At 41.1% G+C, this 25,263-nt stretch overlaps 1 protein-coding gene across 1 annotated transcript in view; it reads right to left on the bottom strand.

Annotated features, from left to right (window-relative positions):
• Window positions 1–25,263, bottom strand: part of LOC126475165 (low-density lipoprotein receptor-related protein 2) — a 217,079-nt gene that overhangs the window by 148,192 nt on the left and 43,624 nt on the right. The window contains exons 3-9 of the mRNA XM_050102790.1: window positions 16,170–16,427; window positions 10,261–10,515; window positions 7,172–7,288; window positions 4,287–4,573; window positions 1,133–1,368; window positions 744–949; window positions 394–585 (exon numbers count right to left, since the gene is read on the bottom strand). Coding sequence (XP_049958747.1) covers window positions 394–585; window positions 744–949; window positions 1,133–1,368; window positions 4,287–4,573; window positions 7,172–7,288; window positions 10,261–10,515; window positions 16,170–16,427 — 1,551 coding nt within the window. The remainder of the gene's footprint in view (window positions 1–393; window positions 586–743; window positions 950–1,132; window positions 1,369–4,286; window positions 4,574–7,171; window positions 7,289–10,260; window positions 10,516–16,169; window positions 16,428–25,263) is intronic.

Raw genomic sequence — 25,263 nt, 5'->3', positions numbered from 1 at the left:
CTGTTGTTATTACTGCAGTTGCTAATATGCTGCTTGCTGCAAATAATGTTTATCAAATAACCAAACATGTTTATCAAATAACCAAACAGGCTATATGGTTCACACACAATCATCACTCACTCACAACTACCACCACCATCACCAATAACAACAACACCTCTTCTAATAACAGCAACAACACTTCCAGCCATTTATTCATCATTTTTTGTAGTTCTCATCAGGGAGAAGAGCCTTCATGGGTGTGGAATAAGTCTCATTTATAAATAGGATTTGTACTAAAGACACTTATTTAGGAGGTACTCAAATGACTTCTGGTGCTTGATGTAGCTCCGATTTTTACATTAAACGAGTAAAATATTGAATTTAAATGATTTGTCTTTCTTTTGTTCTTACCTTGTTGCTGAATTAAGCTATGTACAGCTTTCACAGCCTTTGGTTCTTTAACATCCCTCATACGGTAAATATCTAATATTGATTTCGTTCCTTCATATTTGTTTACACTAACAATGCCTTGCTTTGTGCTATCAGACCAGTAAATACGATTTTCAAATACTGTGAGTCGAGATGGAGATGGTACTGGTTGTCCTAGAAAATTAAAGTTCCTGGTTAATGGATAAGTACACATTAACATATCTGTGAGTCTGAGAATGAATATTCATTGGGTGGCAGCGTATGTGATCAATATTTTTACTGAATTTATTTCCCAGAGTTTATGTCCAAATTAAATATCCTGCCATAGTTACCTCTTAAAACGAGAAATCGTTGACCGCCTTCATAATCCACAGTTTCAATATAATCAAGCAGTGAATCACACCAAAATACTCTTTTTGCAATGATGTCGACTGAGACTCCTGAAGCCTTATACGCTGCCTCTGATACAATAGCACGAGAATTTGTTCCATCCATATTTGCACGTAGAATCTGAGTGCTATCTGCTATAAACATGTACCTGAATAACAACAGCAAATAATTTATCACAGGAAATGAAACATAAATATTAGAAAATTTGACATCATTCTGAGAATGATTCAAATTATTATCAAACTCTAAAACATAATTTTTTCATTTTTTCACTTTATAGTAAAATTTGTGACTTCTAATGATAATAAAAAAGTATGTGCTGCTTATTTACCCAACTGTAGGATCTAGCGCAATATCAGCAGGATTACTTAAGTTGCTTCCCAGCACTATGGCATTCCATCTGCCGTTCAGTTCGAAAATGTCAATCTTCTGTCCAACAGCATCAGCTACATATACTTTATCACCAACCCAGTCTACTGCAAGAGCAACAGGAGCCCATGTACCAGGAAGCGTAAAGTCTTTTGCACCATATGCGGATACTTCTGACATCAGTGCTTGAGAATGAATCTGGAATGAATTCATGGACAATGATTACATATGTATACAAATACATTAAGACTGTACTTCAGAAGGTGATAGTAGTCTGTAAATTACAGCTAACCATCGAGTAAATAGTGGCAGTCAGTGTCACATGTTGATCAAGATCTGCAACAGCTAATGTGGAGTATAACAAGAGCCATAACTATATGTACATTACTTATAATTTCTCTAAATGGGTAGATAAGCAGAAATAATCACTCGGCTTTTGCACAGACCACATATGTACCCAAAAAATGGAAGTTTTAACTGCAATAATGTCTGGAAATAAAATGTATAATAAATGTTCTCTTAAAAGAAACCCATTAGTGGATACAGTATTTAGTATCAAACTCAATGAAAAGTTTGTTAACAAAAAGTCTGAAGTGGAAAATATTTTTAACAATAATTTTTCAAAATGTTGTAGAGAAAATAGGATCAAGCTGTTTAATAGAAAATGCAACAATGTGTATGGAAGAGGCAATACCTATGCAATTTGACAACACTGAAATTCAACCCACATCTCCTACTGAAATTAGAAAAATAATGAATTGACTCAAATGTAAAAGCTTCCATGGAATTGATGGCACATCCAACAGAGGACTCGCAGCCACATATATAGTAGATCACTGAAACAGGGCATTTTTCTGGATAGACTGAAATATGGTGGTGTTAAAAAACTTCATAAAAAAGGGAGAGGTCTAATGCTAACAACTACCACCCAATATCACTTCTGACAGCATTATCCAAAATTTTGAAAAAAGTAATGTAGTCAAGAGTAGCTTTGCATATTTGTAAAAATGAAGTACTAACAAAATGTCAATTTGTTTTTCAGAAAGGCTTTTCACCAGAAATGCTACATATATTTTCACTGATCAAATATTACACGCACTGAATAAACAAAATCACCCATTGGGATTTTTTGTGATCTCTCACAGGCTTTTGACTATGTGAATCATGAATTTCTTCTAGATAGGCTTAAGTATTGTAGTATGAATCTGACAGTGTGCACATGGTTTAATTCATATTTAACTGGAAGAACTCAAAAGTTTGAAATTAACAGCACAAACAGTCTGCAAAAATCAGCAGAGGCATCTGACTGGGGAGGATCAAGAATGGTGTCCCACATGGTTCAGTCTTAAGTCCCTATTGTTCTTAATATATATTAATGACTTACCACTCTATATTCATGAAGATGCAAAGCTAGTTCTTTTTGATGATGACACAAGTATAGTAATCATACCAACAAACAAGAATTAGCTGAGGAAATTGCAAATAATGTCTTTCAGAAAGTTATTAAGTGATTCTCTGCAAATGGACTCTCACTAAATTTTGAGAAAACACAGTATATACAGTTCTGTACAGTAAATGGCATAACACCACTGATAAATATAGACTTTGAACAGAAGTTGGTTGCAAATGCAGAATTTTCAAAATTGCTGGATGTACGCACTGATGAGAAATTGAAAGAAACACATTGCTGATCTACTGAAATGTTTAGGTTCAGCTACTTATGCTATTATGGTTATTGCAAGTTATTAGTAATAATCATATCACTAAATTAGCCTACCATGCCTATTTTCATTCACTGCTTTCACATGGTATCATATTTTGGGCAATTCATCATTAAGAGAAAAAGTATTCATTGCACACAAGGGAGTAATCAGAATAACAGCTGGAGCTCAAAGAAATAACCTTGCAGACATTTATTTAAGAAACTTGGGATATTCACTGTACCTTTGCAATTCATATATTCACTTATAAAATGTGTTATTAATAACCATTCCCAATTCAAAAATAATAGCAAAGTGCATAGCTACAACACTAGAAGAAAGGTCTTCACTATTCTGGGTTAAATCTGACTTTGGCACAGAAAGGGGTGAATTATGCTGCTAAAAAAATCTTTGGTCATCTACCAAATAGCATTAAAACTCTGACAGATAACCAACCAGCACTTAAAAACAAATTAAAAGAATGTCTGGATGATAACTCTTTCCATTAAGATGAGGAATTTCTAGATACAAATAAAAAAAATGTACTATAAATTATACTATGTAAAGAAAACTTCTGTTAAGCTGACACATTCCAAGAAACATATTCATGATATATGGAACAAGTATTAATATAATGTAATGTAATAATGTAGTATCATTTCGAACTGACAACTGCTAATTTGGTACTTTACTTTGGAGAATTACGCCTTACCTAAAAGTTGACTTGAGGAGATGGGACAGAACTGAGCACAAAGAAAGAAATCTGCATTTGTGTACACATATCACATAACTGAATTAGGAAAATTTCAGAAATTATTGACAATTTTACATAAATAATTATTATTTACAAAATAGAGATCGCAGGCCTCTTCTTTTCTTCTACTCTTCTCTCCATCCTTATTTTTTAATATTCTGTTCTGAAGCACAGCTGTCTCCATTATTCCATCACTGCTATGTCAGAAAATGGATCTCTGGACACATTTCCATAAATAGTGGGCACCTTTAGCCAGGCTATAACTTCCTTGTCACAATACTTACAATAACTAGAAGGTATCTTAGAATCACATTTTTGAATGTTCTACAAAACCAATTTTAGAAACTAGTTACTTGATAGACTGTTTTATGCATTTGCAGAAGATTTATGTGAAAATGTGTACTAAGATTAGCTGAATGTATTTTTGAATGGAAACTTTAAAATCTGACAAAATGAGGAGGGTGCTGAAGGGGGAAGGCAAAGGATTGTGCAGAAATGAAACTGTAGGTATAAAATTCTTTATTGTCTGTATGAATAATAAATGAAAATGGAAACACATCAATGCTAAAGTGACATTTGACTTTTTAATACTCTGTTCCATAAATAATTTTATGTAAATATGTAGATCACAAAGATGAAAACAAAACACAAATCTGTATTACCTTTCTTGTTTTGGTATCGGACCAGAAGAGCAGGTTGCGCCTGTAGTGGTAGTCCAGGCCACTAGCACCAGTTGAGTTAGCTATGAGCTGCAAGTCTTGTCCCTTACTATTCATGCGCCAAACTGACAGGTCATGAGCTAAGTACAGCTGAAGGGATGAACCATTAACAGCAAAACAGTTCTTTCGATCTCTAAGTTCGTAGCCATCAACACAACTGCAAGCATAGGAGCCATCAGAATTGACGCATAATTGATCACAGTATCCCCACTTTGTGCACTCATCAAGATCTGTAAAAGATTGGATGAAATATTTACAGAAAATGCAAAAGATGTACTACAAACAAATAGGAATAATGTGTATTAAAAAAAAAAGATATTACAAGCACAGAATATATTTGGGTCAAACTGGCAAATTTCATTTTTTATGGTCCAACTACAGATTAATAAAAAATACACAAACATTTGGACATTGAAACCGTCACAAAGGACTGTTTGATGGCTATTTTAACTACTTAACAGTAAAATTATTAGAAGAGGTAAATGTTTATTGCTCATATCATTTTATCCTGATGAAGTCATAACTGTTGACCAAAATGCACAGCAATCATGTGAAGTAAATTGGTTGTTACTAAATATGAAGAAAAATAAGCAAACATATCAGCGCAAAGAAATTATGAACTAGTGGATAGTGCTGACCTAGTAGGTGTCAGAACAGAATTTATGAAAAACTCTTGCAAGTCCATAAGTGAAACATAAAGATAATTTAATGTGCTGTGAGCCATTTTAGACTGTATAGCATATCAAGGACTTTGTTTATATGGAGATAAACTGTATCTCTTTTGGAAACCTGGAGCATGGAAGAGTATTCAGTGATAAGAGTTTCCTACAGATGTGCTTTGATGTGTGAATGACAATGCAGACATTAAGAATAGCCAATAATGCCACGTTCAAATTCTGGATTCTAAGTTTTTTATTTTTTTTATTTTGTGAAGTGCAAAATTTTATGTATATGAACATTTACAGCAGGCTGCCAATTTCTGCACCACTTTGAAATCTTACTGAGATCTGACTGAATATTTATGCAGCACCTTTCAAATGGTACTTCAATACTGACAACTGCGTCATTTGCAAATAGTCTGAGGTTACTATTGGTATTTTTACAAGGTCATTAATATATAGTATGAACAGCAAGAATACCAAAACACTTTCCTGGGGCACACCCAAATTTACTTCTACATCTGACAATGACTCTCCACCCAAGATAACACACTGCATCCTCCCTAGCAAAAAATCCTCACTCCAGTTACAAATTTTGTTTGATACCCCACATGATCATACTTTTGACAAAATGCGTAGAGTCAAAGCATCGAATCAAAGACTTTTCAGAAATCAGAAATGCTGCAGCTACCTGCGTATCTCCAGGTCAATAAAACCAGTGTTCGATAAAACATAAATGTAAACACTATTCAATTTTTCTGAAGCTTTTCCTTCATGATGGAATCCACAGCATAAGATTAACTGATGCATCCCTAGTGAACTATAGCTGTTTACAATTTACTGAATAGTAAATTTCCCGGCTACTAGATTGGGCAGAACAAGACTTTTCTATGGCCACTACTCTCCCCAGCCATTACACTTTGTAGCTTTTCTTCTGGAATTACAGGACAGAATGCATGTAACATAATACTGTTCCCACCCTGCGTCCATGCTGTGGTGCATGTTTCAAGCATCTGTTCATGACAATAACAGTTTATCTGGACACGGCCATGCACCTGGAGTTACATGAAATGTGATTCACTCTACCAGGTCACATGTTTCCATTGACCCACAGTCCAATCTTGACAGTCCCAGGCTCACTGTAATCTTAATTGGTGATGGCATTGGGTGAGCATGGGAACATCTAGGGTTTATCTGCTACAGGACCCCATATTCACCCATGCACTAAATAATGTGCTCTGAAACACTTGTGCCTGTATCAGCAACGTGCTCTGTTGTCAGGTCTGCCGTGAATCATTGGTTATCCTGCTTTACTGAGTGGGCATGCATCAGATGACCACATCCTGTGATGAACCATGGACATTTAACACCTCATCACCTACTCACGGTTTCAGTGTCCTTCAACCACTATCTGCAGGTGGTCAGTATCATGCGAACAGCTGACCAGTTTAACCATTTCTGAGCTGCTCAATCCCAGGCAATAACAATTTGGGATTTCTCAAAGTCATTTATGTCAGTGGATTTCTCCACATGCAGCAGGTACCATCACTAGTATGATTCTCAGTGTGGCTCTGCCACATTTATATGCTATCCTTATCTCGACATGTGTCCACAGAAGCACCAGCTGGCATTTAATCTCATGGGGGGGTGGGGGGGGCAATGGTCATAATGTTCTATCTCATTGTACCAGATTGAATTCCCATCTTGAGAGCCACTTACTGGAAATAAAATGTCAAATTTTATCAGAGACAATTGAGATTCCCAAAAACATAGGCCAGAAATAGGGTAGTTTGACACTGCTCATCCCAAGAATGGTTCCCTTTAAAGTTGCGTCAAAGTGTGCAAAATGCATTGCTTACACAGTTTTTTAATTTCATACTAGTATTTGTACTGTTTGTATCTTCCATTATGCGGCCTTTACAAATGAGGATAGTTTGAAAGTGGAAGTAAGCGAGATATTGAAAGTAAGCCAAATACATTTTCAGTAATGGCGCAAACAGAATAGTGTCATGTAATATTTGTTTTGACCAGTTCCTGCACATTATACACATTTCCTTTCACTTTTCAAACAGAAACACACTGCTAACCACCACTGTAAAATAAATATATAAATAATTAGCCACCACTGTAAAACAAATATATAAATAAGTACATAACAGTAAAGCTTACCAACACAAGTTCTGCTGTCGTTAGCTAAACTTCTTCCTTCAGGGCAGTAACAGCTCCCACCAGTCAATGAGGCTTGACATTTGTACTCACATCCCAAAGCTGGACAACTGTTTGTAGCTAAATAACAAACAGATTTACATATTTATAGTGAGAGCATAAAAGAAATTAAAAAATAAAGACAATACCAACAGAAGTAATCAGATGAGGAAAAAATATTGCTTCAAGATTTCAGAAATTCTCCAATGGACAATCTGAAATACTCCACCAACATTACAGTGCTGCCTCACTGATGGCTCTGAAAACTATCATATCAAGCACGTTTCATATTGCAGTACTACCGAACTGTGCCAATTTGCTGCCTAGGTAAGTCAACAAATATAGAATAACTTACGTGCAGACACCTAAATCATTTACTAATAAAGGTTTCTTGGGTTTCCAGGTGAGTCAAGTGGTTTAAAATCCACAAGCTTTCGGTCGAGTACTCCTCGGCCATTGTCAAGTGGTGACTGTCTTCTGGTTGCTGCTGCCGTCCTTACACAGCCACGCTGCCTTCCATATCACTGGTACCTGCTCCGGCACAGTGTATAGTAAAGTTTGCGTTGTGCAGCCGCCGCGCACGCTTCAACCTTCCAATGGCCAAAGGTCCCACACTGTGCTTTGCTGCAGGCCGCTGTCTTTATTGAGTGTGTTGTCACAAATTTATATTTCGATGGCTTCTTTTAGTAGGCTATCCCAAAAACTGGTTAGTTTGTGAGATAATAGATGTCTCATCGAATGCAATATGATGACCGCGCTTTCACTGATTTCTCTGGGTACCGTAGAGGAGAACATCTCTTGTGTTCTACACAGCGCTGTTCAATGGTACGCACAGTCTGTCCGACATAGAACCGTCCACACCCATGCGGTATTACATATCCTCCTGGTGTTCTGAGGCCTACGTCATCTTTCACAGGCCTCAAGAGTTGTCGAATTTTTGCTGAAGCCCTGAAGACCGAATCGATTTTATGCTTCTTTAGGAGTCAGCTTATCTTTCCTGTTATTGAGACACAGAAAACTCGGGGCTTCTAAACCACTTGATGCAGCTGGAAGCCCGAGAAACCTTTATTAGTGCATATCGTCGTGAAACTATGCACTCATATGTCCTAAATCATTTCTATTAACACTGATAGCAGAGTAAATAGATCATATTACTTTTGATCTTGTACTGTATTTTTACGTTATATGTCGAAGAACTTTCTACACTACATGTTTTGATGGTAAGAGTGCACACTGTGATCTTTTTATCCTGGTCATATAGGCCTCCTCTAACCCGATTATAAAGAGGAGATGATGAATACTGTGCTCCCAGTACATCACATTCTTATTGGAAAATCTCATAGTCTATTATCGTCTCTTTTATGATGACATTTAAACATGTATACTGTCTTCCCTCAGCAAAATTTACTGAATTGTTATTGCTACCTAAGCACTGTTTATTATTATTTGTACTCCCATATAGGTGAATACACTCTCATTTGCATTCTCTCTCTCTCTCTCATTTTTTGAAGTTCTAAAGTTCTTCACAAACCAATTTATCATTGTGATCATCCACAAACCCCTTCATATCAGCTCCTACACAGATAGATTTCTTTGCACAGCATCCCTGTCATTAAAATAACCTATTGTATGATTGTGCCTGTTTTTCGTTCTTAGTTGCTTCATCTATAATGCTTGTTCTCTGGGGTAGTTGAAGGGATTACTTTCACTCACTATTATCAAAGAACTCTTTTTGTGTCAACCCATCTAAGGTGGAATTTAAAAAGTAAATACTTAACATGGAAAATGGTGAAAGTTTTTCTTGTGCAAATTACTTTAAGATTTGCCAGAATAAAAATCACATAAAAACTACCCTCTGAAATTTACTGTAATATGCAGTGGTTTCCCACTGTTGGATCAATAAAATTCTGCTGGGTAGAGAAAACTTTTCTTATGAATAAACTGATAGCATATGAGAGTCTTTAAAAGGAGTGATTATGAATGTAAAGAAAAGATTTTTTTATAACAAATGCTTGGAGAAAGAGTTTTCTGGTCAGTCCATGATCTCCACATCAAGGGTGGCTTGAATTCAGTTACTGTCCAAATCACAAACATGCTCTGAGCAGCATAAAGGGAGAGGCTGTACTCCACAATTTTCATTCTAATTTACTGCCAGCAGCAATGTTTGCCTATGTTTTGTGGCTTTACATCTTTCATTCATGATGTATGTTTATTTTCTTACTAGTTAATCCTGCAAACCTCTCTCAGGAGCTGTTCCACACCCACCTTATCTTGTAATGTCTTTATCCCCCAACTATCTTGAAGCTTCTTCATTATTTCATGTTTTGTCCTATATCATGATGTGCTTTGCTGTACAAATTTTATGATCTACGGGACCAATAATAAATCAAATCAATGTTCATTTCTAATGAAATTTTTACTACTCTAGCAGACAAGTATCACAAACAGTATCTCTTCTAGCACCAAAAAACTACAATTCCCATATACGTACTGAAAAATTATGGATGACAAATCATACATCATTTTATAATGATGAGATACAAGGATGCTAAATAAATAATTTAAAAAATAAATGCTATTTAAACTAACATTTCTAAACATTTCTAACTACGTCTGTTTTCTTCTCAGTATGGAAGTAAATGTGTTCTCAAAATCACTTCTCCATTCTCTTTGCTTTATAAACACTAAGCGCCCTCAATATTTACTTTGGCGCTTCATAGTTCTATTGTAATTATTAATGGTCTACAGAAGGAGGCAGCAATATCATTACACTGAAGTGTAATAAAAGAATCAACAAAGCGAAACAAACATGCAGTATTTAACAAAAACTGAGAGAGAACTACTATCACTATGCAACAAAACTTACAGGAACAACAATAAAACTTAACGCACAGAATCGATTAGTAGCGCACCGACGCTCAATTTCGTGACCCACGAAATTTGGCTATCGATATGTGAAACTGAGTATTAGAAAGACCAACTGTATTGCGTATTATTACAGATTTTGTTTGGTGAGACTTGAATAAATGCAGTGTTATTAACTTGGAACTTACAGCAAGCTGTTTCTTCATCGGCACCATCTTCGCAATCGTTTTTGCCATCACACAGTTGTGATCTCGAAATACAACGTGGCGCGCCGTCAGGGCCACCTTTCGGGCACAGGAATTTGTTCTCTGGGCATGCTATTGCCGTACAATTCTGCTCGTCACTACCATCAATGCAGTCCCTATACCCATCGCAGTGGAACGAAGCCGGTATGCACAATGCGTTTGCGCATCTAAACTGACTCTTATGGCACGGAGGGAAATCTGTGAAAAATAAAGACACACACATATAAATCAACAACAAAGAGTATGATATTAACTATGAGAAAACGAACACACAAGCCGGAATAAATAAATTTCTTTTATAATGATTGTCCCTTTCCATTGAGGCCCAGACTGGTACTAACGTCAGCAAACAAAAACACGCAGAGTCGTGATCAGCACCGAAAAAAAAGAAAAAAAAAAAAAAAAGAGAGAGAGAGAGAGAAGGAATGTTAGGTTACAAGTTTTAATAAATGGCGATGATACTGGAGACAGAACACAGGTTCGAATTTGGAAAGGCTGTGGAAGGAAATCGACAATATCCTTTTGTAAGGAACGATTGCAACATTTGCCTCGAAACACGGAGTACGTAAATCTGTGTAGCTGGGTATGAAATGTCATACTCCCGAAAGCAAGTCCAGGGTCTTAAAACTCAGTTGCGGAGGTATTACTACTAAGTGAGGTAACTTTTATGTCACGGCGATAGCCAACATTCTTTTCCACGCAAAATTATTTCAAAACTCCGAATTAACAGAAGGTTATGTTTGATATGCGGATCCCAGATAATTAATTCTACCAGAAATTGCCACCGATGAGTACACACTGCAGGCATTACTGCCGGAATATCACCGTTCCTTCTGCAGATTTCATGCTGACTTTTTTAACCACCCTCAGCAATGCTCGGCGGTCCCTGCCCATCCGGTGTTGTGTGATGTCCTTAGGTTAGTTAGGTTTAAGTAGTTCTAAGTTCTAGGGGACTGATGACCATAGATGTTAAGTCCCATAGTGCTCAGAGCCATTTTGAACCTGCCCATCCAGTACATGAAGCGCGGCTTCTTTGGTTTAGCTGTGGCTGTTACTTCGCGTTTACACTCCACTGTGACATCATCACATAGCCAACAGCCGACTGGGCAGTTTTAGGCATGTCCCACATGGATTTGTTACTCACGTGACATCCAGTGACTACTTCGCATTCGAAGTACCTGAGCTGCCCTGACCCATCAATAATTTTGTTACTGCTTCTCTACTGACAACGCAGAACACCAAATTATAAGAAGTGCATGGACCGTGCTACGATATGCAGACTGGGAACGACATCAGCGCCCATTGTGTCCTGTTGGTGAAATACGAATATGGGTACATATGGCACAAAAACCCCTGTAGCTTTGTGCAATAAGAGCATTAGTTGATAATATTTTTCAATTATACGAGGGTCATTCAATAATTAAAGAGACAAACTGTTCCGGAGAAAACAGCGTTTATTTTTACAAAACTAAACTTTTTATACTTTTCAACGTCATCCCCTTGAACATTTATGCACTTGTTCCAACGGGCTACAAGCTTTTTTATTCCCACTGCAAATGTTTGAACCAATTTCCCACAAACTTCTTCACGCCCTCGTTGTCCTGAAACGTCTTCCCACGTAATACCTCCTTCAGAGCACCAAACAAATGGAAATCACTAAATCAGGACTGAAAGGGGGATGAGGCAGTACTTCCCAGCCCATTTTGTCGATGATTTCAAGGGTTAGTTGACCAATATGGGGACGTGCGTTGTCTTGCTGGAGAATCACACCTCTCCTCTGAGATCGAGGACATCTCTCTCACGGCTGGCTTCACCTCGTTTAAAAGCAAATCCGAGCAGTATTGGCTGTTCATTGTACGCTGCTCTTCGAGATAATCAGAAAAAAACTAGACCTTCAGCATCCCAAAACACCGTCAACATGACTTTTCCTACTGATACTAGGGTTTTGAATTTTTTATTGACATGTGAGTTGGTGTGCTTCTTCTTGATTCTGGCTCATAATAGTTAACTCAAGTTTCATCACAAGTTAAAATTTTGTTGAGGAAGTGCTCGCCTTCTCTTTCATAACGTTCCTTCTGTTCTGTGCACACTCTCAACTTTGTTTCCTTGTGTAGCCGCGTCAACTCCTTTGGGACACAACTTCCACATGTCTTGCGGTACTTCAGCTAGTTGTATACAATGTTATGAACTGTACCAGTACTAACAGACTGTAGCGCCTAGAACCGCTCGGCCACCACGGCCGGCATTTCATACAACCTTCACCATAAACTTTAGATATTCTACAGTATATTTTCACTGGTTTCTTGCTTTCAGCAAGTAAAAAATGAGTACGTTGGTTGGTTGGTTTGTGGAGGTTGAAGGGACCAGACTACAAAGGCCATCGGTCAACGAATAAGTGAACGTTGTTCAACCAATATGGGCGTTTCAAGAGGACTCGCCATATTGGATTGTATTTTTGAGGTTATAAACAAAACAATGTAGATACATCAGCTGATCAGGGCTCATTCCAGTGATGCCAACTTAAAGCCATAAAAGTACCAAACTTGCCCTACTAACAGTTTTTCCCCAGACCAATTTATCTCTAGAATTATTGAATGACCCTCGTACTTTATGGGCACGCCTCGTAGTCTGGTGGTAACTTGTGTACTTGGAAAGGTTTTTCTGACCTTACAAACCAATATATTCGAGAAACCTCAACCAAAAGCTAAGATAAATATTTTATATGACATCATGGTCACCTTTTCAGAGTAAAATTATTTATTTGTAAAACCTAATATTACAATTTCAACAGTTTGGTCATTATCAAGTGGAAATAACTGCGCTTTAGCACTTGTTAAAACCTAAAAATCATTTGACACGACATGACACCGAGGCTGGCGTCATCGCACTCAATTATTGATTACAATCTTCTTGTGTGTATTGCGCTGTAAGTATGTTCCTTCTATTTTTCTTGATTTCTGCTAGAATCCGTAATACGGTATTGGATGGAGTAATTGATTCCATATTTGTTTTTGTTTCATACAAAACAGAAGTTAGTTTTGTTGCATGGTATTCTGTTTATTACTGCTTGCGACTCCTAGTGTGAATTGCTCGATTTAAATGAGTTGTAAGTACTTTTGTACGCATTCGTACTTTCTCGACTTTAATGGAGACCTCCAAAATTTTCATTGGAGGCAGACGATGATTCTAGTAAATTGATTTCTTCTAAAATGTATAGTTTGTAGTACTTGTTAATAACATGTGAATACATTTGCGTAACTACTGCAGCATTTTTAGTATCTGCAAGAAGGAATGGTGTAGTCACTAAGACTACAAAGCAGACTCATTTACATCAACATCCATGCTCTGCTAAAAACTGTGAAATGCATGACAATCAGTAGCAAGATGCAACACAATTTCGTGACAAGATGCAAAAAATCTGAATAGCAATTCTTTCAAAAGCTACTAATATGGAGTTCTTCATCAAATGTGAGAAAGTTTAGGAGGAGGAGGAGGAGGATATTTGCGTTAAACATCCCGTCGACAACGAGGTCGTTAGAAATGGAGCACAAGCTCGGATTAGGGAAGGAAGGGGAAGGAAATCGGCCACGCCCTTTCGAAGGAACCATCCTGGCATTTTCCTGAAGTGATTTAGGGAAATCACGGAAAAACTAAATCATGTTGGCCGGACGCGGGTTTGAACCGTCGTCCTCTCGAATGCGATTCCAGTGACTAACCACTGCGTCACCTCGCTCGGTAGAAAGCATAGAAAACGGATACCGCAGAAATGACGCAGAATAAAGGCAAAGTATTTACAATGGATTTAAATCTAACAGTTCCTACATGGACTCGTAAGCAGCAACAAATATAAGTCCAAAGAACATCATGCGATTAAACCAGCTTCTGTTTTATATGACAGAGAAACAAATATAGGATCATTTACTCCACCCTAGATTATGGATGCAAGGAAATCAATCAAAATACAAGCAACATATTTACAATGCAGTTCAGAGTGAAATACACACGAGAAGTTAACAGAAACACAATGCGATGAAACCAGCTTTTCTTTACGACGAAACTAAAACAAATATGGAAGACTTTAAATCACCCAATAAGAAAACGAAATGCTGAAGGATTCACAAGCTTGCAGCGCTCCAAGTGGCCTGGTAGCGAACCGAGGTCGTGCTACCGGAAATCCCTATAAGAGTTTCACCCCCGTGATTGACAACACAATTCTCTCTACCTTTTTTTATGCTGGCAGACTCGTCTCTTGTGGTATCTAGCGGTCAACTCCGCGTTACATAGGGTGTCCGGATGCTTTTCATCAGCTCGCGGTATGTTAGGCCGGTATTGCACTACCGTTTGTTTCTTTTTTTTTTTTTCACAAAGAAATATGATCAAATATTCGTCAAATTTCTTTGACAAAGATCTCTGATGTGGCGTTCTAGAGTTCAAAAACGGACGAAGTAGAATGGAGTGCTAAGAAAAAAAAAATATTTTATTGTGTGACCACCTCCTCTATTCCGTCTTGCCGAAAAGCTGCCTGGATGTTTCCAGATGTACGTTGCTGTGATTATGGATATGAAGTTGCCTGCAGTACAAGATTAATGGCATGCATTGTGCCCCTTGCACACTCCCTACCCCAGTCGAAGCAAGGTTATTAAAAAGAGTCGAAGGTACACACCACCTAAACTTTGAAGCCATTTTTACTAAAACAAATACAAAGACGATAAAATAGCTGAGCGACGCCAGCGCTTCAAGCGGATACATTTCACATTGTAGCGAACAGCAGACGAACGACTTTTATTGTGAAATCCACGACGACGCTCTAGATTTGGTCACATTTCTTTGACGAAAGGGCAGATTTGACAAAGATCCCCATTACACTATCAAATTTCTTTGACATAAATATTTGACGTGTGAACTTTGACAAAGAAATACGACAGGCCGGTATTACACTATCAAATTTCTTTGTCTAGGATTTGATCAAAGATGTGATCAAATATTCCGTCAAATATATTTGACAAAGATCTTTGAGGTAGCACTAGAAGGGGTATTACACTGTCATCATTTTTTCGTCAAAGTTCAAGATGGCTGACAACAACAACCTGTTATTAACCGCAGCAGTTGCATGTACCACAGTTGCACTGTGTGCACATGCGGAAGAGAAGCGGGGAAAAAAAGGAAACATAGCTGGGTGAAGCCGTGGGTTTTACGACGACACAATAAAAGCATTCAACAAAACTTTTTACGTGAGCTTATAGTGGCGGACGTCAAGTCGCACATCAATTACTTAAGAATGGATGAGCATACATTTCTGTATGTGCTCAATGAAGTGTGTCCTCATATCATAAAGAACAATATTCACCTAAGAACTGCTACTTCTGCAGAAGACAGGCTAACTGTAACACATTACAGGAGAGGGTTAGGTTAGGTTAGGTTAGGTCAGGTCTCCAATCTTCGTAATCTATTTTTGTACTCAGCGTGCCTCACGTTGTAAAGCGCCTCATCAGCTTCATACATCTCTATTAATTTTGTAGTTGTCGGCACACACCAATTGTATTTACCGGCAACGTTTATAAAAACACTACAGACGACAGAATGCAGCGATGCTAGCGCTCAGTGTGGTAACATGTCACATTGCAGTGAACAGAAGACAAGCGACTTCTTTGATCAAATCTACAGCGAGGCCCTTGATTTGATCAAATATTGGACGACATTTGATAAAGTTCCCTACTACACCATCAAATATCTTTGACAAAGATATTTGACAAAGAAATTTTATAGTGTAATACCGGCCATAGCGTAATAGCGGCCTTTTAGGTAAGAAGTCGGGAGGCTGAGACAAAGGAAGAGCGCGCATGCGCACTGACCGCAGTTCTCCTCGTCGCTGTTGTCGGAGCAGTCCTTGCGGTGATCGCAGCGCTGGTAGCCCTCGATGCAGCGCTGGCCGTTGGCGCAGCGGAAGTGGTCCAGCTCGCAGGCGCGGCCCGCGTTCGGGCAGCCCATCTCGTCGCGGTGGTTGCGGCAGTCGTAGTAGCCATTGCAGCGCTTCTCGCGCGGGATGCACGGGCCGCCCGAGTCACCGTCGTAGCGGCACCGGAAGTCGTCTTGCTGGCACTTCCGGTACGCTGTGGGCAAAACCAGCCGTCACACCCCGAGCTCACATGCAACCAAATAGGACACAACACGACCACTATTCGTAAATTAGCCTCTGACTGCCTACTAAAAATAAACAAATGCTTGTAGCTTCGTAGCGCTTGTGTGGTTGGGGAAGGCGACTTTGAAGGTCACGTTACGTCAGTCACTGTACGGGGTGACTTGAACAGAAACAAGCGTAACTTCAGGTGTGCCCCGGGGCAGCGTAATAGGTCCTCTGCTTTTTACGATTTACATAAGCGATCTGGTTGATGGTATTGACAGCGGCCTTAGACTGTTTGCCGATGATACAAGTATAGCTATCACACCCGACAGACAAGAATTAGGTGGTGAAATTGTAAACGATGTTTTTCAGAAAATCATTGAGTGGTTCTCTGCAAATGGGCTCTCATTAAACTTTGACAAAACACAGTACATACAGTTCCACACAGTAAATGGAATGACCCCATTAATAAATATAGACTTCGATCAGAAATCGGTAGCTAAGGTAGAATATTCAAAATTTCTAGGTGTATGCATTGATGAGGGGTTGAACTGGAAAAAACACATTGAGGATATGCTGAAACGTTTGAGTTCAGCTACTTATGCTATTAGGGTTATTGCAAATTTTGGCGATCTACATCTGAGTAAATTAGCTTACCACGCCTATTTTCATTCTCTGCTTTCGTATGGCATCATATTCTGGGGTAACTCATCATTGAGTAAAAGAGTGTTCATTGCACAAAAGCGTGTAATCACAATAATTGCTGGAGCTCATCCAAGATCATCCTGCAGACACTTATTTAAAAAAATCTTCACTGTAGCCTCACAATACATATATTCACTTATGAAATATGTTATTAACAATCCGAATGAATTCAAAAGTAATAGCAGTGTACATGGCTACAACACTAGGAGAAAGGATGATCTTCACTACTCAAGGTTAGATCTAACTTTGGATCAGAAGGGGGTAAATTATGCTGCCACGAAAGTCATAGGTCAGTTACCTAATAGCATCAAAAGTCTGACAGATAGCCAAATAGCATCTAAAAGGAAATTAAAAGAATTTCTTAACGGCAACTCCTTCTACTCATCAGATGAATTTTCGGATATAGTACGTGGGTAATTCCCCAGAGTGTCATGTAATATTTTGTCTAATGTAATATCTTGTATACAAGTACTAATCTAATCTACAGGAAGGTAATATCGCACGAAAGTTGTGAACAAATCAATGAGGATTTGCAGAAAGTAAATGCGTGATGTAATTGGTGTAATGACTGGCAGTTATCTCTCAATATTAGTAAGTGTAACCTACTGCGTATAATAGGGCGAAAATCCCCATTAATGTACGAGTACAAAATAAATGCCCAGTCTTTGGAAGCGGTAACGTCCGTCAAGTATCTCGATGTGACTAATCGAGATCTCAAATGGAATGATCAGATTACACAAGTAACGGGTAAGGCGAACTCTACATTGCGGTTTATTGGTAGAACCCTGAAGCGATGCAGTCCTTCAACGAAGGAAATAGCTTAGAATACGTTAGTTCGTCCAGTCTTGGAGTTATTGTTCGTCTGTATGGGACCCTTACCAGTTGGGTCTCATTCAAGAGATCGAGAAGGTCCAAAGAAGAGCGGCAAGATTCGTGACTGATACGTTTAGCTATCGCGAGAGCGTTACAAATCTCATACAAAGTTTGAAGTGGGACACACTTGCAGATAGACGGCGCGCTAAACAGAAGGGGCTGCTCACTAAATTCCGAAATCCGATCTTCACCGACGATGTAGAGCATATATTATTACCACCAACTTTCACATCGCGCAATGATCACCATTCAAAGATAAGGGAAATAAGAGCTCGTATTGAGGCGTTGAGACAGTCGTTTTTCCCTCGCGCGATCCGTGAGTGGAACAGAGGGGGGAAATATGACTTTGGCGCGAATTGTGCCCTCCGCCACACATCGCTTGGTGGCTAGCGGAGTATATATGTAGATGCAGATGTATTGCGTTCGTCAGCGCGTAAGGCTGCGATCGCAGTGGCTCCGATATAGGTGGATTCCGCCGACGACAGTGATCGGCTGGAGACGGCCGATCTTTCCACATCAGTAAGCCATTACGTGAGCGGTCCAAGTAAAACATTCATATTTGTTTACGTACTACACGAATATGTAATAAAAAATGGGGATTCCTATTTTTAAAAAAGCAGTTGATATCCATTTGACCTATGGCAGCGCCATCTAGCGGGCCAACCATAGCGCCATCTGGTTTCCCCCTTCAAGCTAGACAAGTTTCATTCTTTGTAGTTTTCTCGTTTAACGCTTATTTCGTGAGATATTGGCCCAGTCACGATGAATAGACCACCCTGTATATACAGGGTGATCAAAAAGTCAGTATAAATTTGAAAACTGAATAAATCACGGAATAATGTAGATAGAGAGGTACAAATTGACACACATGCTTGGAATGACATGGGGTTTTATTATAACAAAAAAAATACAAATGTTCAAAAAATGTCTGACAGATGGCGCTTCATCTGATCAGATTAGCAATAATTAGCATAACAAAGTAAGACAAAGCAAAGATGATGTTCTTTACAGGAGATGCTCAATATGTCCACCATCATTTGTCAACAATAGCTGTAGTCGAGGAATAATGTCCGGAGTTATGGTGAGGCGTTGGCGTCGGATGTTGTCTTTCGGGATCCCTAGAGATGTCGGTCGATCACGATACACTTGCGACTTCAGGTAACCCCAAAGCCAATAATCGCAGGGACTGAGGTCTGGGGCCATGGGAGGCCAAGCATGACGAAAGTGGCGGCTGAGCACACGATCATCACGAAATGACGCGCGCAAGAGATGTTTCACGCGCCTAGCAATACTTTTCATTTCTTTTCTTTTTTTGGGGGGGGGGGTTCTAAAAAAACCCTATGACATTCGAAGCATGTGTGTCAATTTTTACCTCTCTATCTACATTATTCCGTGGTTTATTAAGTTTTCAAATTTATATTGACTTTTTGATCACTGGATATATATATATATATATATATATATATATATATATGTGTGTGTGTGTGTGTGTGTGTGTGTGTGTGTATGCATATATATAAAGAAATTCGAAGACCGCTGTAAATTTATTATTTGTTTTGATTGGACGAATTTTGTCTGTTTTCCCTCTGAAATGTAGGCTGTGTCATCGGACTTTTTCCAGACATGACTCCTCCTCTGATGTAGAGATTTGCAGTCGAAATGTAATGATCGTACGGCATTGTTGGCCGGGAGACCCCACGCGGGGTGCAAGGCCTTTCCAGCTGACGCCACTTCGGCGACTTGTGAGTCAATGATGATGAAAGACCCAGTCACCACGAGGCAGAGAAAATCCCCGCCGGGAATCGAACCCGAGACCCAGTGCACGGGAAGCGAGAACGCTACCGCAAGACCACGAGCGGCGGACAATTTGCAGTTGTGTACACTGCACACACACCTCCCGTCTTCCACAGTCTCCCAAAATACAGCTCGTGACCATCTGGTCCGGACAGTCGGTAATTTTCGGACAGTCGGTACTACACTACAATAGTAAGATCGTGCACTCAACTTCCGCGCTAAGCCACGGCCTTACAGTCGTGCAAGCTTCAGTGAGAGGGAACGAGTCGACGAGTAGGGGGAGGACTGCAACGCCACCGTTCTCACAAGGGAACCTCCCCATCGCACCCCCCTCAGATTTAGTTATAAGTTGGCACAGGGGTAGGCCTTGAAAAACTGAACACAGATCAATCGAGAAAACGGGAAGAAGTTATGTGGAACTATGAAAAAAATAAACAAAATATACAAACTGACTAGTCCATGTGCAAGATAGGCAACATCAAGGAGAGTGTCAGCTAGCGAGCGCCGTGGTCCCGTGGTTAGCGTGAACAGCTGCGGATCGAGAGGTCCTTGGTTCAAATCTTCACTTGAGTGAAAAGTTTAATTTTTTATTTTCAGACAATTATCAAAGTTCAGGCACTCACACATAATCAATTTCGCTCTCCAAAATTCCAGGACATGTTCAGATTTGCTTGGACATATGCAGGATTTGACGGTCTACACACGGAAACATTTGAAAACGTAAAAAACATATGTTTTAACAGAGCACAGGGAAAACTGTGCGACTGTGAAACTGTTGCATTCATTTGTTGCAGTTTATGTGACAAACTCTTATGTTTTCATCACTTTTTTAGGAGTGATTATCACATCAACAAGAAAACCTAAATCGAGCAAGGTAGAAGAATCTTTTTACCCATACGCCAAGTGTGCAAGTTGGGTGGGTCAGCAACATATTCCTGTCATGTGACGCACATGCCGTCACCAGTGTCGTATAGAATATATCAGACGTGTTTTCCTGTGGAGGAATCGGTTGACCTATGAACTTGCGATCAAACGTTTTCGGTTCCTATTGGAGAGGCACGTCCTTTCATCTACTAATCGCACGGTTTTGTGGTGCGGTCGCAAAACACAGACACTAAACTTCTTACAGTGAACAGAGACGTCAATGGATGAACGGTCAGATCGTAACTTTGCGAAAATAAAGAAAGTAAAATTTTCACTCGAGAGAGGACTCGAACCAAGGACCTCTCGTTCCGCAGCTACTCACTCTAACCACGGGACCACGGCGCGCCTGAGCTCAAATTCTCCTTGATGTTGCCTATCTTGCAGATGAACTACTCAGTTTGTGTATTTTGCTTATTTTTTAATAGTTCCACACAACTTCTTCCTGTTTTCTCGATTGATCTGTGTTCAGTTTTTCAAGGCCTATCCACTGTGTCAATTTATAACTAAATCTGAGGGGGGTGCGATGGGGAGGTTCCCTTGTCAGGAAGGTGGTACTCGCTCCGTGTCGGGTCTGTAGGACTCACGCCGCTGCACACCCCGGAAGTAGACGGTGGAGAGCAGGGCGCAGGAGCTGAAGAGGAGCGCGGCGGCGGCCACGTAGAGCTGCGCCCGCCTGCTGGCGAGTCGCTTGGGGCCCATGGCGGGCTGGCGGGGGTCCTCCGGAGCAGGTGCGGCCTGTAGCTGGCCTCTGGTCGCATCGGCTGGCGAAGGCGCACTGGGCGGAGCGCCGCGCCGCCGCCGCCGCCGCCGCCGCTCGCGCCTCGCCGCCAATTCGCGGGTCGCGACCCGGCGGGATGTCGGCAAGTGGCTGCTGTGCGAATCTGATCGGCCGCCCTCTTCCCGACAAAGGCTGGCGGACAGCTGCCGCGCGGCAGACGGCATGGGGCCCCTGGCGTCGGCAAGTGGCCACTTGGGGCCGCCACTACCCGGAAGAGGTCCGTCGCACACAGTGGTCACAGCACCAAAGATACTAAACGCCATTCCGCACTCGCACGGCAGTCGCCTAATCGGCACTGTGTATGCAGTAGTACATTACTGGCCATTAAAATTGCTACACCAAGCAGACGATAAACGGGTATTCATTGGACAAATATATTATACTCACTCGTTCGTCCTCTCTTAGAATATTGCTGCGCGGTGTGGGATCCTTACCAGGAGGGATTGACGGAGGACATCGAAAGGGTGCAAAAAAGGGCAGCTCGTTTTGTATTATCACGTAATAGGGGAGAGAGAGCGGCAGATGTGATACGCGAGTTGGGATGGAAGTCATTAAAGCAAAGACGTTTTTCGTCGCGGCGAGATCTATTTACGAAATTTCAGTCGCCAACTTTCTCTTCCGAATGCGAAAATATTTTGTTGAGCCCAACCTACATAGGTAGGAATGGTCATCAAAATGAAACAAGAGAAATCAGAGCTCGAACACAAAGGTTTAGGTGTTCGTTTTTCCCGCGCGCTGTTCGGGAGTGGAATGGTAGAGAGATAGTCTGATTGTGGTTCGATGAACCCTCTCCCAAGCACTTAAATGTGAAATGCAAAGTAATCATGTAGATGTAGATGTAGAACTGAGATGTGATTACATTTGGGTGCATAGATCCTGAGAAATCAGTACCCACAACAACCACCTCTGGCCATAATAACGGCCTTGATACGCCTGGGCATTGAGTCGAACAGGGCTTGGATGGCGTGTACAGGTACAGCTGCCCATGCAGCTTCAACACGATACCACAGTAGTGACTGGCGTATTGTGACGAGCCAGTAGCTCGGCCACCATTGCCCAGACGTTTTCAATCGGTGAGAGATCTGGAGAATGTGCTGGCCAGGGCAGCAGTCGAACATTTTCTGTATCCAGAAAGGCCCGTACAGGACCTGCAACATGCGGTCGTGCGTTATCCTGTTGAAATGTAAGGTTTCGCAGGAATCGAATGAAGAGTAGAGCCACGGGTCGTAACACATGTGAAATGTAACTGCCACTCTTCAAAGTGCCGTCAATGCGAACAAGAGGTGGCCGAGACGTGTAACCAATGGCACACCATATCATCACGCTGGGTGATACGCCAGTATGGCGATGACGAATACACGCTTCCAATGCGCGCTCACCGCGATGTCGCCAAACACGGATGCGACCATCATGATGCTGTAAACACAACCTGGATTCATCCGAAAAAATGACGTTTTGCCATTCGTGCACCCATGTTCGTCGTTGAGTACACCATCGCAGGCGCTCCTGTCTGTGACGCACCGTCAAGGGTAACCGCAGCCATGGTCCCCGAGCTGATAGTCCGTGCTGCTGCAAACGTCGTCGAACTGTTCGTGCAGACGCTTGTTGTCTTGCAAACGTCCCCATCTCTTGACTCAGGAATCGAGACGTGGCTGCCCGATCCGTTACAGCCATGCGGATAAGATGCCTGTCATCTCGACTGCTAATGACACGAGACCGTTGGAATCCAGCACGGCGTTTCGTATTACCCTCCTGAACCCACCGTTTCCATATTGTACTAACAGTCATTGGATGTCGACCAAAGCGAGCAGCAATGGCGCGATACGATAAACCGCAATCGCGATAGGCTACAATACGACCTTTATCAAAGTCGCAAACGTGATGGTACGCATTTCTCCTCGTTACACGAGGCATCACAACAACGTTTCACCAGGCAACGCCGGTCAACTGCTGTTTGTGTATGAGAAATCGGTTGGAAACTTTCCTCATGTCAGCACGTTGTAAGTGTCGCCACCGGCGCCAACCTTGTGTTCAAAATGGCTCTGAGCACTATGGGACACAACTTCTGAGGTCATCAGTCCCCTAGAACTTAGAACTACTTAAGCCTAACTAACCTAAGGATATCACACACATCCATGCCCGAGGCAGGATTCGAACCTGCGACCGTAGCAGTCCCGCGGTCAACCTTGTGCGAATGCTCTGAGAAGCTAATCATTTGCATATCACAGCACCTTCTTCCTGTCGGTTAAATTTCGCGTCTGTAGCACGTCATCTTCGTGTTGTAGCAATTTTAATGGCCAGTAGTGTAGTATAGGTAAGCAGGCATAAGCCCAAGAGCCACCCTGCACTATAAGCTAACTAAGGGGCAACTACGAGGTACAGAACAGCGGGAAATTCAAGCAGCAAAGGGGCTACGAGAGCATCCTGCATTGTTGCCAGATCTCCTCCCTCCCTTCCCCTCCCCGTCTATTCTAGGTTGGTTGGTTGAGTTGATGGAGGGGACCAAACAGCGAGATCATCTGTCCCATCGGATTAGGAAAGGATGACGAAGGAAATCGGCTTTCAAAATAACCATCCTGGCATTTGCCTGAGGTGATTTAGGGAAATCACGGAAAACCTAAATCAGGACGGCCGGACGCGGATTTAAACCGTCGTCCTCCCGAATGTGAGTCCAGCGCGCTAACCACTACGCCACCTCGTTCGGTACTCGGTTCTAGGCCAGTTGGGTGAGGTATGAGTGGTGGGAAAGTCAAAAACTGGAGTTCCTATTGACTGGAGGAACGAACCTAGCCTGCATGGTTGCCAGATTTATCCCTTATTAGTATATGTCACTTTCATTCACGCCTTCTCTAATTAATTACACAGTTATTACAATTTAGGACCTGTCATGCCCCCTCTATGATTTATTACCATAGTTTATGACCCCCAAAAAATGTCTGTCATAGATTTTTCCCCCACCACCGGTGGGAAAGTCAAAAACTGGAGCCGGGCTAATTGACCGAGCGGTTCTAGGCGCTTCAGTCTGGAACCGCGCGACCGCTACGTTAGTAGGTTCGAATCCTGCCTTGGGCATGGATGTTTGTGATGTCCTTAGCTTAGTTAGGTTTAAGTAGTTCTACGTTCTAGGGGACTGATGACCTCAGATGTTTAGTCCCATTGTGCTCAGAGCCATTTGACCATTTTCAAAAATTGGAGATGAGGCGTTATCCTATTGGTGGGAAAAAGGTGGCATAGCCTACTTGTATGCTAGATTTATCAAAGATGGTGGGTGTAATTTATTAGTACGAAACTTCCTGACAGATCAAAACTGTGTGCCAGACCGAGACTCGAACTCGGGACCCTCCTTTCGCGGGCAAGTGCTCTACCATCTGAGCTACCCAAGCACGACCCACGCCCCGTCCTCACAGCTTTACTTCCACCAGTACCTCGTCTCCTACCTTTCATTCTGGAATTTATTAGTACAGGTGATGCCGGCCGGAGTGGCCGAGCGGTTAAAGGCGCTACAGTCTGGAACCGCACGACCGCTACGGTCGCAGGTTCGAATCCTGCATGTGTGGGATGTCCTTACGTTAGTTAGGTTTAAGTAGTTCTAAGTTCTAGGGGACTTATGACCACAGCAGTTGAGTCCCATAGTGCTCAGAGCCATTTGAACCAAGTACAGCTGATGATCTCTAAAGCTCCCTCTAATTTATTAACCAAAAATAGCTACCACCAGAACAAAATAGTTGTTCTAATTTATTTTGTGAACTGT

Source organism: Schistocerca serialis, chromosome 4 (genome assembly GCF_023864345.2).
Source record: "Schistocerca serialis cubense isolate TAMUIC-IGC-003099 chromosome 4, iqSchSeri2.2, whole genome shotgun sequence".
NCBI lineage: Eukaryota > Metazoa > Arthropoda > Insecta > Orthoptera > Acrididae > Schistocerca > Schistocerca serialis.
Note: the sequence above shows the minus strand (reverse complement) of the source record. Positions and strands in the feature narration are given on the sequence as shown.